The sequence below is a fragment of the Centroberyx gerrardi genome, chromosome 17 (assembly GCF_048128805.1).
Source record: "Centroberyx gerrardi isolate f3 chromosome 17, fCenGer3.hap1.cur.20231027, whole genome shotgun sequence".
In the NCBI taxonomy this organism is placed as follows: domain Eukaryota; kingdom Metazoa; phylum Chordata; class Actinopteri; order Beryciformes; family Berycidae; genus Centroberyx; species Centroberyx gerrardi.
Genome location: NC_136013.1, coordinates 9,024,301 through 9,035,551, shown reverse-complemented (window position 1 = coordinate 9,035,551; position 11,251 = coordinate 9,024,301). Strand labels below are relative to the sequence as shown.

Genomic DNA, 11,251 nt, shown 5'->3' with positions numbered 1-11,251 from the left:
GATCAAGGCTTGGCACAGCTCACAGTAGTTTCCCAATGGAGATCTACAGTAAAGGAGCCTCATCTGAACGGTTTGTTGGTGCCAGGTTTGGGGGTTTGATTCCTACTCGAGTCAAATAAAGATGTATGTACTCACACTGTAAGGCTTTTGGATTAAAGCCTCCACCTAATGGCTTATGTTATATATTTATATGACTCTGCCTTCTCAGACAAAAAGAGCTCCCGCTTTATTTGATGTTAACTAAAACTTGACTGACTTGCTGAATACTCCTCTAGTCTAGAAGCTAATGGTTTTCTGCTTAATTGAAAACACTACCTCAACCACACAAATGATGTAGCATGAGGCATAAATTATAATAATCAATCAAATCACAACACGTTTTTAATGCTCAGACAAAATCACACATAACTGTAAATGGCCCAAATGATAAAAGCAAAGTTATCAGTCACATCTTATATTGGGTTTAGCTGCACAATAGTACATTCATAAAGGATGGCTCATTGAAAAAAGAAAGAAAAAACAACATACATTCACAAATATCAATGTGTACAGTATGTACAGATGACAACTGTGTGTTTTACATTCCTTGGCATTCAAGTCACAGTAAAAAGTTCAACTCTGCATAGTAGCACCGCTTCAAAAGCACATTACCAAACGTTTACGATGGCTTAAACAAATACAAAAATAGCATGAATCAATCACAAAAATAGAGAAAATATCAAACAACTGTACATCTCTCAATCAATCAAACAACTGTGGTATGAAAGGGCTACACAGCGGGGGAAATGTACGGATCACAGTCCATAGAGTATTGACCAGGAAGGAGAGAGTAGGAGAAGTCCACCAAGAGAGGGTGAGGGAAGGGGGAGAGAGAGGTAGAAAAAGAGTTGGAGAGAGAGACGGGGCAGGTGAACGGGTCGAGCTGAAGCGACGGGACTGAGCTAAAGTGACTGGGAGAAAAGGAGCGATGGGGTGAGCCGGCCTCAGCTGTCTGAGAAAGAGAGAAAGAGGAGTGAGACTGAAGGACGAGGCTCTTCCTCTCGGCCACAGAAAGAGGGGGGGTTTCCAGTCCGTCTGCCTGTGAAAGAGACGAATCAGATCCCGCGTCGCTCTCTCCCTGCAGAGGCTCAGGCAGCTCGCTCTCTCCCCCTGGCTGTAACCCGCTGTCATGGACGCAGACGGTGGTGTACTGGCAGTCGGAGGGTTGGAGACAGGAACGGGACTGGAGGGGTCGAGGAAGGGCTTGGGGAGGCTGAGAGAGGAGAGAGAGGATGCTGTTGTGGGTCCTGGCTGGGACTGTTAGGGATCCTCTGATTCGCTCCTTCTCAGATCCGACTGGGAGTGCAGAGTACAGGTGAGAGGAATACGTGTGCAGACTACAGACGGTGTGATAGCTCAAGTCCCAGACCGGGTCGGAGTCCTGCGGCACACTTTTGCTGACCAAAGTTATTTCAGAGTAATGGATTTTGGACTTCTCTGGTGTTGGTGGCCACTTCATATTCTGTGAAAGAACAAAAATCACTGGTGAAATGTAATGTTTGAGGGTATTTATAACGACTTGATCACTAATGGTGAGTCCAGCTTTATCTGGACAGAGCGCTCACTCACTGCTGTTTAGGAGATTTGTATTTCGCTCTTAAGCTTTGAGAAGTGTCTACACCCAACACCATAATTTAATTTGGACAAATAGGATGAATCCACCGGGTCTCAATTAGTGGAGATGAGACACTCTTCTCTGCTGAAGCTCCACTTTGTGATTTAAGCTGATAAGACGGGTGTGTCTCTACAACAAGAAAATCTTGCCTAGTGTAGCTTTTAAGTCACTGATTGATTGATTGGTTGATTGATTGGGGTTAGACTTGTGGTAAGTGTTAGCTTTACAGTACAGTGTATAATTCAAGGTTATGTAGAAAGGCAAGGGTTAGCATTTATGGTGCGGATAGGCTGATTGGTTAGGGGTCAGGGGTTAAAAGTTACCTCCAAAGGGGCTTTGGGGGTCCAGTGGGCCAGGCTGCTACGAGACGGGTCAGGGACGTCCTGACACAGCTTCTGCTTCACCCTGCAGGGATGAGATTAGAGAATGAGTAAAAGGGCATTTTATCTCTTATCTTTTATCTTTAACTTCAATCAAAAGAGACCCAATCACCCATGCTCCTTTGTGTTGAGCAGCTACAACAATAGTACGACAATGTGCGTTTGCGTGTGTGTGAGAATGTGTGTGTGTGTGTGTGTGTGTGTGTGTGTGGAAGGGGGAGGGGGGGTTGTTAGTGTGAGACAGAAACCTACATGTCATTCTGTGCCAGGCAGGCCAGCAGCAGCAGCCCCAGTAGAGTCAGGATGAGTGCAGGAACGGCACATTTCACTACAACCATCAGTAAAGATGTTTCCTCACAGACTTCACACACACACACACACACACACACACACACACACACACACATACACACGCCATGCATTGCACACAAACACACACATACACACAAAGTTGAGTTGAAGGTAAAGCCATATTTTGCTAAGTTTGATAGTATAGGCATTCTGTGTGTGTGTGTGTGTGTGTGTGTGTGTGTGTACCTATATTGACGTTTGAAGTTGGCCCTGCTACTCCAGTGCCAGCTTCAGTGTTGGCCTGCATGTAGATGTCATAGTTACCAGGTGACAGATTCATCAGAGAATATTGGAGCTCCTGACCCACACACTGCTCCACTTCTGAAAAACAACATATAACATATAATACATAAGATAAGATAATAAGATGAACAATGTATACCAAGGTAATAAAGGATCTAAAAAAAAAACAATAGAGCATCTCTGCTAATAAAATATTTCTCCAATGTTTTGCACCATGACAGATCTATTCACTATTCTCAACTAATTTAGTTTTACCAAGTAATAACCCAAGTAATGTGCAAAACAATTTCTCTCTCTATATATAAATTCATTTTGAAAAAAACTAAACAATAAAAGCCCCTTCAAATTCATTACTCAATATTTCGTGAACAAAGGTCAAGGTTAAGATGACTCATAACTTTAGCAGCAGCAGCCCATAATATGCTTTACATTCATGCCAGCAATCATTTTGTAGGCATTAGTAAGAGTAAGATTTGTTTTATTGAAATGGTGGATATCATATTTTGGAAGGGAACGTCAATTAGGGATCTATGAATTCAAACTCTGCACCCATCCCACTTGATGTCACACTCAATGGGCTTCTATTAGCAAGATAGTTTGTTTTGTATGCATGTCTTTCCTGCATGTGTGTGTAACTCACTCTTAGTCGGTTCGTCTGTGCGTGTGTAGTGGAGTGTGTAGTTCTGGATGCGACCACGCTGCTGCTCCACAGGTATGGGACTCCAGCTGAGCTCTACTCTGTTGCAAGATATCTCCCGCACCTCCAATTTAGGACCAGCTGAGGGCGCTGTGCAGGCAGGGAGATGGAAGCAGGAGGGACAGTCACAGTGTGTTCCCTTGTGCAGTGGTTCTCACACTTTTTGACTCATGACCACTTAAAACGAAGCGATGCCTACTCGCAACAGTTCATCCGAAAAAATTATTTTCCCTTTTCAGATTGATTCATTTGATTATCAGAGGAGGTCTAGAGGCTGAAAACTATTCAGAATTTCACAAGAAAAAAGAAAAAAATAGAGAAATTACACATGATAACTAGAAGGGCACTCGGAGAGCGCAGACCTCCGCCAAGGTTCGTGCTATTATTGCTTGTTCGTGAGTCGGATCTGGATCCGCTCCAAAATTTAATGGGTTCTTCCTTGGCCCATGCTACACCCTTTCACAAAGTTTCATGAAAATCGGGCCAGTAGTTTTTCCATAATCCTGCTAACAGACAAACTGACAAACAAACAAACGGCACCGAAAACATAACCTCCTTGGCGGAGGTAATTAATTTGTATAGTGGAAATATGTTTTTTTCCTATTCCATAAATCATCTCACGACCCCCCAAAATTACCCGTGACCCCCTGGGGGGTCCTGACCCAGTTTGAGAACCACTGCCCTTCTCTCTCTCTTTCTCTCTCTCTCATTCTCTACAACTGACCTGATTAAGTTTGTGCTTCGACCAGCCGAGGGCAGCAAAATGCCTTAGTTTTTAAATATCTGCCTTTCAAAATTCAAATGGCTTGTGACGTTCCTTTTCATGGGAACTGCCTTCGACAATTAAATGTATTTGAACTCGATTCATTAGAAACAGCAAGTTGTCAGGGTCTGGATCCTTCTGGATCCTTCTCACTACATCACTACTGGTTTCTGTCTTTCTCTCTTCTGTTTATTTTGAGGGGAGATGTTTTGATTACCTACTAGAGTTTTTATCTCACCTGAGAAATTAGTAATACATCTTATCTTTTTGTCTTTTTCTCTTTGTATGTTATCACTGTATTTTTGATGATCATTTGGCTTCTATGTTCTATGACTGGGTAAATAAACTGATCTAAAACTAAACTAATCTTCATATGAAACATTTTGAAATGTTTTAATTTTGAATTAATTAAATTCCGCTGCCTGACTTTACTGAGTTGAAGGTAAATAGACCACAACACACTGCACACTGAATCACACTCAGTTTGTCTCGAACAAGCATTTGACTATTCTGTAGCTACTTTGAGAGCTTAGCATGAGAAAATACGATGTAACAGTAAGCAGAAAGCCCTCTGAAGAGGTTTAAGATTGCATACCTCCTTGGCGTGTGTAAATGTAGAACGGCGTGCCGCTCTGCCCCGTCCCTCTTTCACCATACAGTGCTTTGACAGAAACGGCGTATCGCACCATCGGTTTCACTCCCTCTAAATCAACACAGAGAGAAATCAATAGAGCCACAGTTAACAGACTGGCGAGTTCTTATCAGTTTCTCTTCACCTAAGTTCACCCACAGACAGTGACACACAGCAGATATTGGGACTCTGAATCAATATTGCAGGATTATCATTGCTTTCTAGACAAGCACTTTTCAATCCTTAAAACAGAAAACACAAACAGACTAGACTAGAATGGATGCCAGTCCCAGTTGTATGTATCTGATACCGATGTGTATGAGATGAATAGTGTATGGAGGGAGATTCAAAACATGTTTATAGATTCAGACTCTTAATCAATAGGCAAAGGAACATTTTCTATTTCACATTTTAGGCATTTAGCTGGCGTATCCAGCACGGCTTACAATGAGCAAACGTTATGGAATCCATTATCGCTGGATTACCTGTGATGACCAGCGCCTTACAGGAACTATTGAGCCTCTCCCAGTGTAGACTACTGTTGTTTGTCTCTGTAACGGCCGACCATTCCACTACAAAGCCGCTCACTGGCTGATCAGCCTGAGCCGTCCATCGCACGTCCAGGCTGTTGTTACCCAGTGGGTTCACAGTGATGTGGTTCGGGGGCGGGGGATCTGAAGAGAAGGGAACAGCCAACAATGCACGGGTTTTCATTGAGGTTTACCATCATTTGTTCCAGGGCCAAAAGTTTAAAAAAAGTTGGCGCCAGGATTAATAATCAGCCAGATCTAAAAGAAAAAAAGTATCTGCACACAGTATATAATACACAAACTCATGCTTGATGATTCATAATGAACCAAACAAAAGTGAAAGTATATGCTATTGCTTGTGTATAAATATTGGACTTTCCTTGTTGATGTTTGTTACTTATAGTAGAATTAGGAATGTACACCATAATGTGAATGTGACTAAATGCACATTTCATATTTTGAATAAGCTCTGGTCTATAATTACCTCCGCCAAGGAGGTTATGTTTTCGGTGCCGTTTGTTTGTTTGTCTGTTAGCAGGATTACGGAAAAACTACTGGCCCGATTTTCATGAAACTTCGTGGAAGGGTGTAGCATGGGCCAAGGAAGAACCCATTAAATTTTGGAGCGGATCCGGATCCGACTCACGAACAAGCAATAATAGCACGAACCTTGGCGAAGGTCTGCGCTCTCCGAGTGCCCTTCTAGTTTTAATGTATAAAACGAGGATGGGGCGTTTCTCTTGATGAGGCGACATGCCTGAGCACGCCTTAACGTCACGTCTCATGTATGAGTCAGAGTGAGATCCGTCAGCTACCTGTCTCAGAAGCACCAGGGAGCCATATCCGTGCTTCCGGGGAGGTTCCTGCAGAGTTGGAGGCGGTCAGAGAGCAGGAGCAGCGCCCAGGGGGGAGAAGCAAACTACAGGAAGTATTTGTATGGTTCAAAACTCCGCAACTCCCACGATTGTTCAGGACCTGGCCGTCTTTCCTCCGACATATCACGTTGTACGAGACAATTTCGCCATTGGCCAGACGGTGAGGCAAGGGCTGAGTGATGTAAACACAAACCACGAGACAGACAGAAAACAAGCAAGCAAAAAGAATGAGGAAGTAAATGGAGCTGTGTTAAGATGACTAAGGTGTTAGTCAGATGATCCTGTTGTATATACAGTATATATCTACTGTACCTACAGTGTCTATCTACCTATCTGTAGCTATCTCAATCAACAGTATCTATCTATCTATCTATCTATCTATCTATCTATCTATCTATCCATTTATCAATCTCATTTCTGGTCTCAGCTAGAAGCAGACTGTAGTGCAATAACAGAATAATTTCAGCGAGACATAAAAACAAATTAGTGATGATAGGTGACGAGACGCTGATTAAAAACAAATTAAATTCAAAAGTTATTAAACTGTAAAACTGCGCAGCTCACAGTGATATGAGGTGTCAGAAAATATTATATGAGCACTCATGACTCTGTCACACAACACAAATCTACTCACACACGCACAAACAGACAGAGAAACACTCAGACAAGCACAAAAAACACACACAAAACCACACAGAGAAGTCCAAGCACACACACACACACACACACACACACACACACACACACACACACACACACACCTTCCAAAGCAGTAAGACGAGTCTCCACCCATTCTTGACTGTTTCTTTCACCTGTCTCCAGAAGGCTGGTGCTGCAGATGGAGCTGATAGGTAGCAGAATGGATGTTAAACAGATAGACAGACATGGAGCTTTGCTTCATCTCAAAAGCACTGTAGTGAAAAAACACTGAAACACAGAGGTGAAACTGCACAACAGTAAGTTGATCAAAGAGCCTATTTGCCAAAGAGTCAGTGTATTCTTCTAACAGAAAGCGGTGCGTAGAGAAAGAGACAATATGGATAGAAACTGATGGCATCCCTCATGAAAGAATTAGTGCAGTTCTGAAGGGTAATGAGAGGTCCTTTACTGAAATGTGGTCTCCTTTGCTTGACTACTTACCTGGGGAATTGACTCTGTTAGTGCTGAGGGGCCGATACTCCTTGCAATGGCCACACCCATCCAGAATAAGCTTAAATACTGCTATGTTTTAGTGTTTTAACTCAACTTAATTCTACTTCTTGTATCACTGTGTACTATTGTGAAATGTTAAAGTTGTTATGACTATTATATATGGCTACACTAATCAATGATGTGTCTGTATGCAGGACAATATGGAGGAAAGCTTCTGTGTGTAATGCCAAGGTGAGGGAGGGGGGCGGTCAGCTGGGAGATTTCTGTTGAGAATGGATGGATGGCACTATTTTTTTTTTTTCATTTCTATCTGTGTGTTATTGATGGCAAAATGTATAACTCTTGTTTCTGTTGAAAACCAATAAAATTCTGTTTTAAAAAAAAAAAGAAACTGATGGCAATTTATTGCCTTCTAGTGTCTGTGAATTTGTGTCTGACCAGCAGAGAGCAGGTATAGAGGGGGTTGATTGGACGCCAGAGATTACTTTTAAACCTTATGGCTGTGGCTGTGGCTGGCCTAATTCAACTGAACATCTGTGATAGGAGAGTGCCCACTTGATAACTTTAAAGACAATCCCACTCTCACTTCCCACTCCTCTCATATCCAAGCCAGGTTTCTACATATCCATCCTCTCTACCCCGCTATACCCCTCCAATCAGGATTCAGGATTCTTTATTGCCATTTGTAACCAGTGCACTGGAAATCTTACACTCTTCCTCTCACAGTATGAAACAAAATATACAATATTACACAATCGACAATATTCAACAATCTATCACAGTTAACACAACATTTTACAACATAGGCGTCCATTTGGTGGATGCTTTCATCCAAAGCAGCTAGCTAGGTACTGTAGTGCCTATCGAGCTTTATGACTATATGACTTTTACTCAATCTAGACTCAACACTGAAGATGACTGAGCTTTTACCATCAGGGCTTCTGGACTATGGAACACCCTGCTTTCTCCCATTGTTTTTTTTAAAATTCATTATCATTATTTTTAAGCATTTTTCTTTAACTATTAATACTAGCAACGTCATTCTTTATTGATTCTCATAGGGAGAATCAAGGACACTTCAGCAGGATGGATGCTTTGACACGGTGGCATGAACCCAGGTCCTTCTGTTGAAGGGCCGTCTCCCTTCTCACTGCTACAATTTTGAATGTGTTTCCCAATTTTCATCTTCTTTTTTTTTTTTTTTTTTAGATTTTACTATTCTTCTTCTTCTTATTACTAGGTAGTAGTGGTACGATAACACAGAACTATATGGTGACTGAGATCTTCAACAAATACAACACATGTATGCTGTTGTCATCAGTGTGTGTTCTCTCACCATCCTCTCCTGTCCTTCCTTCAAGTCCGTTGCTCCACTCGCTCCAGGGGGCGGACGAGTAACAAAAGCGGTGGCAAAGCCTGATGGTGTATGAGGTGTCGGGTCTGAGGCCACAAACCTTGAAGCTGGTGGCCGTTTGGTTCACTGTGGCCAGGACACTGGGCTACAAGGGGTAGAGAGGGAATGGATAAATGAGGAGGAGGGAGTAAGGTAAAGAGCCAGTTGTGAGGAAATTCTTTAAGCATACTGTATGTTTTCTTCTTTGTTTATTCTCTATTCTTAATTCTTTATTCTTTAAGATGCTACATGTTGCATTTTAATCATCATCATCAGTAGTTCATTAATACATTCATTTTGAGACATTAGTGTGATTATCATAAACAAACGAGACCATTGTCGAGAAGATTGGCAACTGTTTTATACTGTGAGCCACCCGGTCGGATTTTGTGGGAAATCTGTCCGATTGCTTTGCGGCACAAAGGGAGATTGCTTTGCCACACAAAACAGGAAGAGGGCCACTGTTCTTCCAGCACAAACGGAGCAAGTAGCAACTTCCTCTTTGTGATAGAAAGCGGCGGCGTTCATGGGAAATGTGGTCTTCATTTTGAGAAACAGTAGCACCGACATAAGATGGAGGCCACCAATCGTCTCAACTATGGTCTCATTTGTTTACGACAACACAATTAATTTGACAAAGATATATTGATGTTTAAAAATGCTACACACAGCATCTTCAATGTGTGAATGAGTGTATCTTTGTCTGTGTTGATGCATGTATTGACATATGTGGTTGAGGGTTGGGGACATTTATGCAGACCTGCCCCTGTGCTGAATACTCAATTTGGGAAGACAGGTTTCCGCCTTTGAGCTCAGTTTCGGACACAGCGTACGACCAAGGACGCTCCCAAGTTAACATCAGACACTGAGGTCGACCGCTGACTGCCGCTGCTCCGAGAAGCTTCACTGGGGTCAACTTCACTGAGGGGGGGGGGAGAGATACAAAATAAAAACAGAGAGAGTGAGTAACAAGCTAAACAAGAGAGGGAAAATGAGAGGAAGAGTGCGACAGCAGAACATGCTCACCTTCTAGTCTACCAGACTGACACCGAGGCGCTGACTTTGCGACGCCGTGGGGGGAGCGTGCCATGACGGCGATGCAGAAGATAAACGCCACGTTTGAGTTGTTGATTCCCACCGTGCAGCTGTTGTTCGGCGTGATGCAGTTGAACGTGAAAGCAACACTCAGAGAGCTGTTCTCCCCCCTTGGCAACCTCATATGAACCAACACATAGAAACACACACACACACGCACAATGTTTATCAGAGAGCTTCCTTCCCCCAGGGCACAGCAGTTGACAACCACACATACAAACAGGCACAAAACCACATACATAAAAACATGCATATAGTCTCACGCATAGGGTATGCATGTGCATGTACGCATGTGCACACACATGTACGCACACAGACACAGACACAGCACACACACGTACAATGGTTCATACATGCTACACAGATATACGTGTCTTATCTGCATTTGAAATGCCCTGTAGCTACTAATTTTGTGCAAAGCAGACAAAAATAAAAGCTCATCATAAGTCCCTCTATAAGAGTTCAGATAACTTCAGAAAGAGTGGACGGGGTTGGGGGGGTTGGCAAACAGATAGTGAGGTGGAAGCTGTGTGATTGTAATCATCTCAGCATTGTGGTTAAGTATCGCCGCTGCCATCAAACCCTCGCATGAATTTGAGATTCAAAGTTGATGACAAACCAAAGCATTTGCCTACAGCATAAAGGATTATTATCAAACAATAATCAAACACATGCAAAAATACAAACTTGCACACATGCAAAAATACAACGGTTTCTTGATGTTGAACAGTCAGAGATGAACCGAATTGGAAAATTGTAATTTGTAATCAGATACTGTAAAAAATCCAAAGTAATCAGATTACAGATGCAGCGAAATAGATGTTGGATTAGTCAACAGCCTGTTTGAATGGAAAATGCGATTAGACTTTAAGTTTATAGACACCAATATCATTTACAGTAACACAACTTGAAATAATGGTTGGTAATGGTCATAAACTATGATCTTGACAGTATTCAAATGACACTCTGAAATTTGAAATAGATTTTTAATCTAACTGCATTTTCTATGGATTTTGGAGGTAAAGTAATCAAGGTAACCTGTTAACAGATCACATTTTGAAAGTAACAGTCCCGGCTGTGATGTAGAAAAGGTAACGAGTGAGGTACGGTACCAATGCAGTGAGTGAAAACGCTCAGCGAGTTAAAAATACACCGAACCAGTTTCAAATAATCATATCAGAAATCAGTGGTACCACTCACCCTGTATCACAGATCAGCCTGTTTCCTGCCTACCAGCTACTCGGAGGAAATCAGCTCTATAGAAAGTCTAAACTTTATATAACATAGATTTCATACGCAGGCTTTGAGTGGACATAGTGGAAATAGAAGTTATTTCCCAAGTAGATTTTTTATTTGATTCATTTGTCATAAAAAGGCTAAATTAAAACTGTTTGTAATACCAGAATGCTCTCTCTCAACTCATTACCGAAAGCAAATGCTGAGATTGAATAAAGAGTTTCATTTCAAACTGGGATTTGATGTAATTT

The 11,251-nt window shown here is 42.1% G+C and overlaps 1 protein-coding gene across 1 annotated transcript; it reads right to left on the bottom strand.

Moving 5' to 3' along the window:
• Positions 1–391: 391 nt before the first annotated feature.
• LOC139924794 (interleukin-6 receptor subunit beta) lies at positions 392–9,815 on the bottom strand. The gene is made up of 12 exons (XM_078289576.1): positions 9,696–9,815; positions 9,430–9,590; positions 8,613–8,775; positions 6,886–6,968; positions 6,065–6,296; positions 5,205–5,393; positions 4,684–4,791; positions 3,269–3,415; positions 2,572–2,706; positions 2,287–2,395; positions 1,978–2,059; positions 392–1,501 (listed from the first exon to the last, which is right to left on the bottom strand). The coding sequence occupies exons 1-12, from the start codon at positions 9,757–9,759 to the stop codon at positions 770–772; spliced, it is 2,205 nt and encodes a 734-aa protein (XP_078145702.1). The 5' UTR covers positions 9,760–9,815; the 3' UTR covers positions 392–769.
• Positions 9,816–11,251: the final 1,436 nt, after the last annotated feature.

Excerpts from the sequence above, each read along its gene's own strand:
- LOC139924794 (XM_078289576.1), bottom strand. The coding sequence starts at position 9,759 with ATGGCACGCTCCCCCCACGGCGTCGCAAAGTCAGCGCCTCGGTGTCAG. Across the intron at positions 2,396-2,571 it reads AACTTCAAACGTCAATATAG|TCTGTGAGGAAACATCTTTA; the intron begins GTACACACACAC and ends GTGTGTGTGAAG. Across the intron at positions 2,060-2,286 it reads TGCCTGGCACAGAATGACAT|GGTGAAGCAGAAGCTGTGTC; the intron begins GTAGGTTTCTGT and ends TCATCCCTGCAG.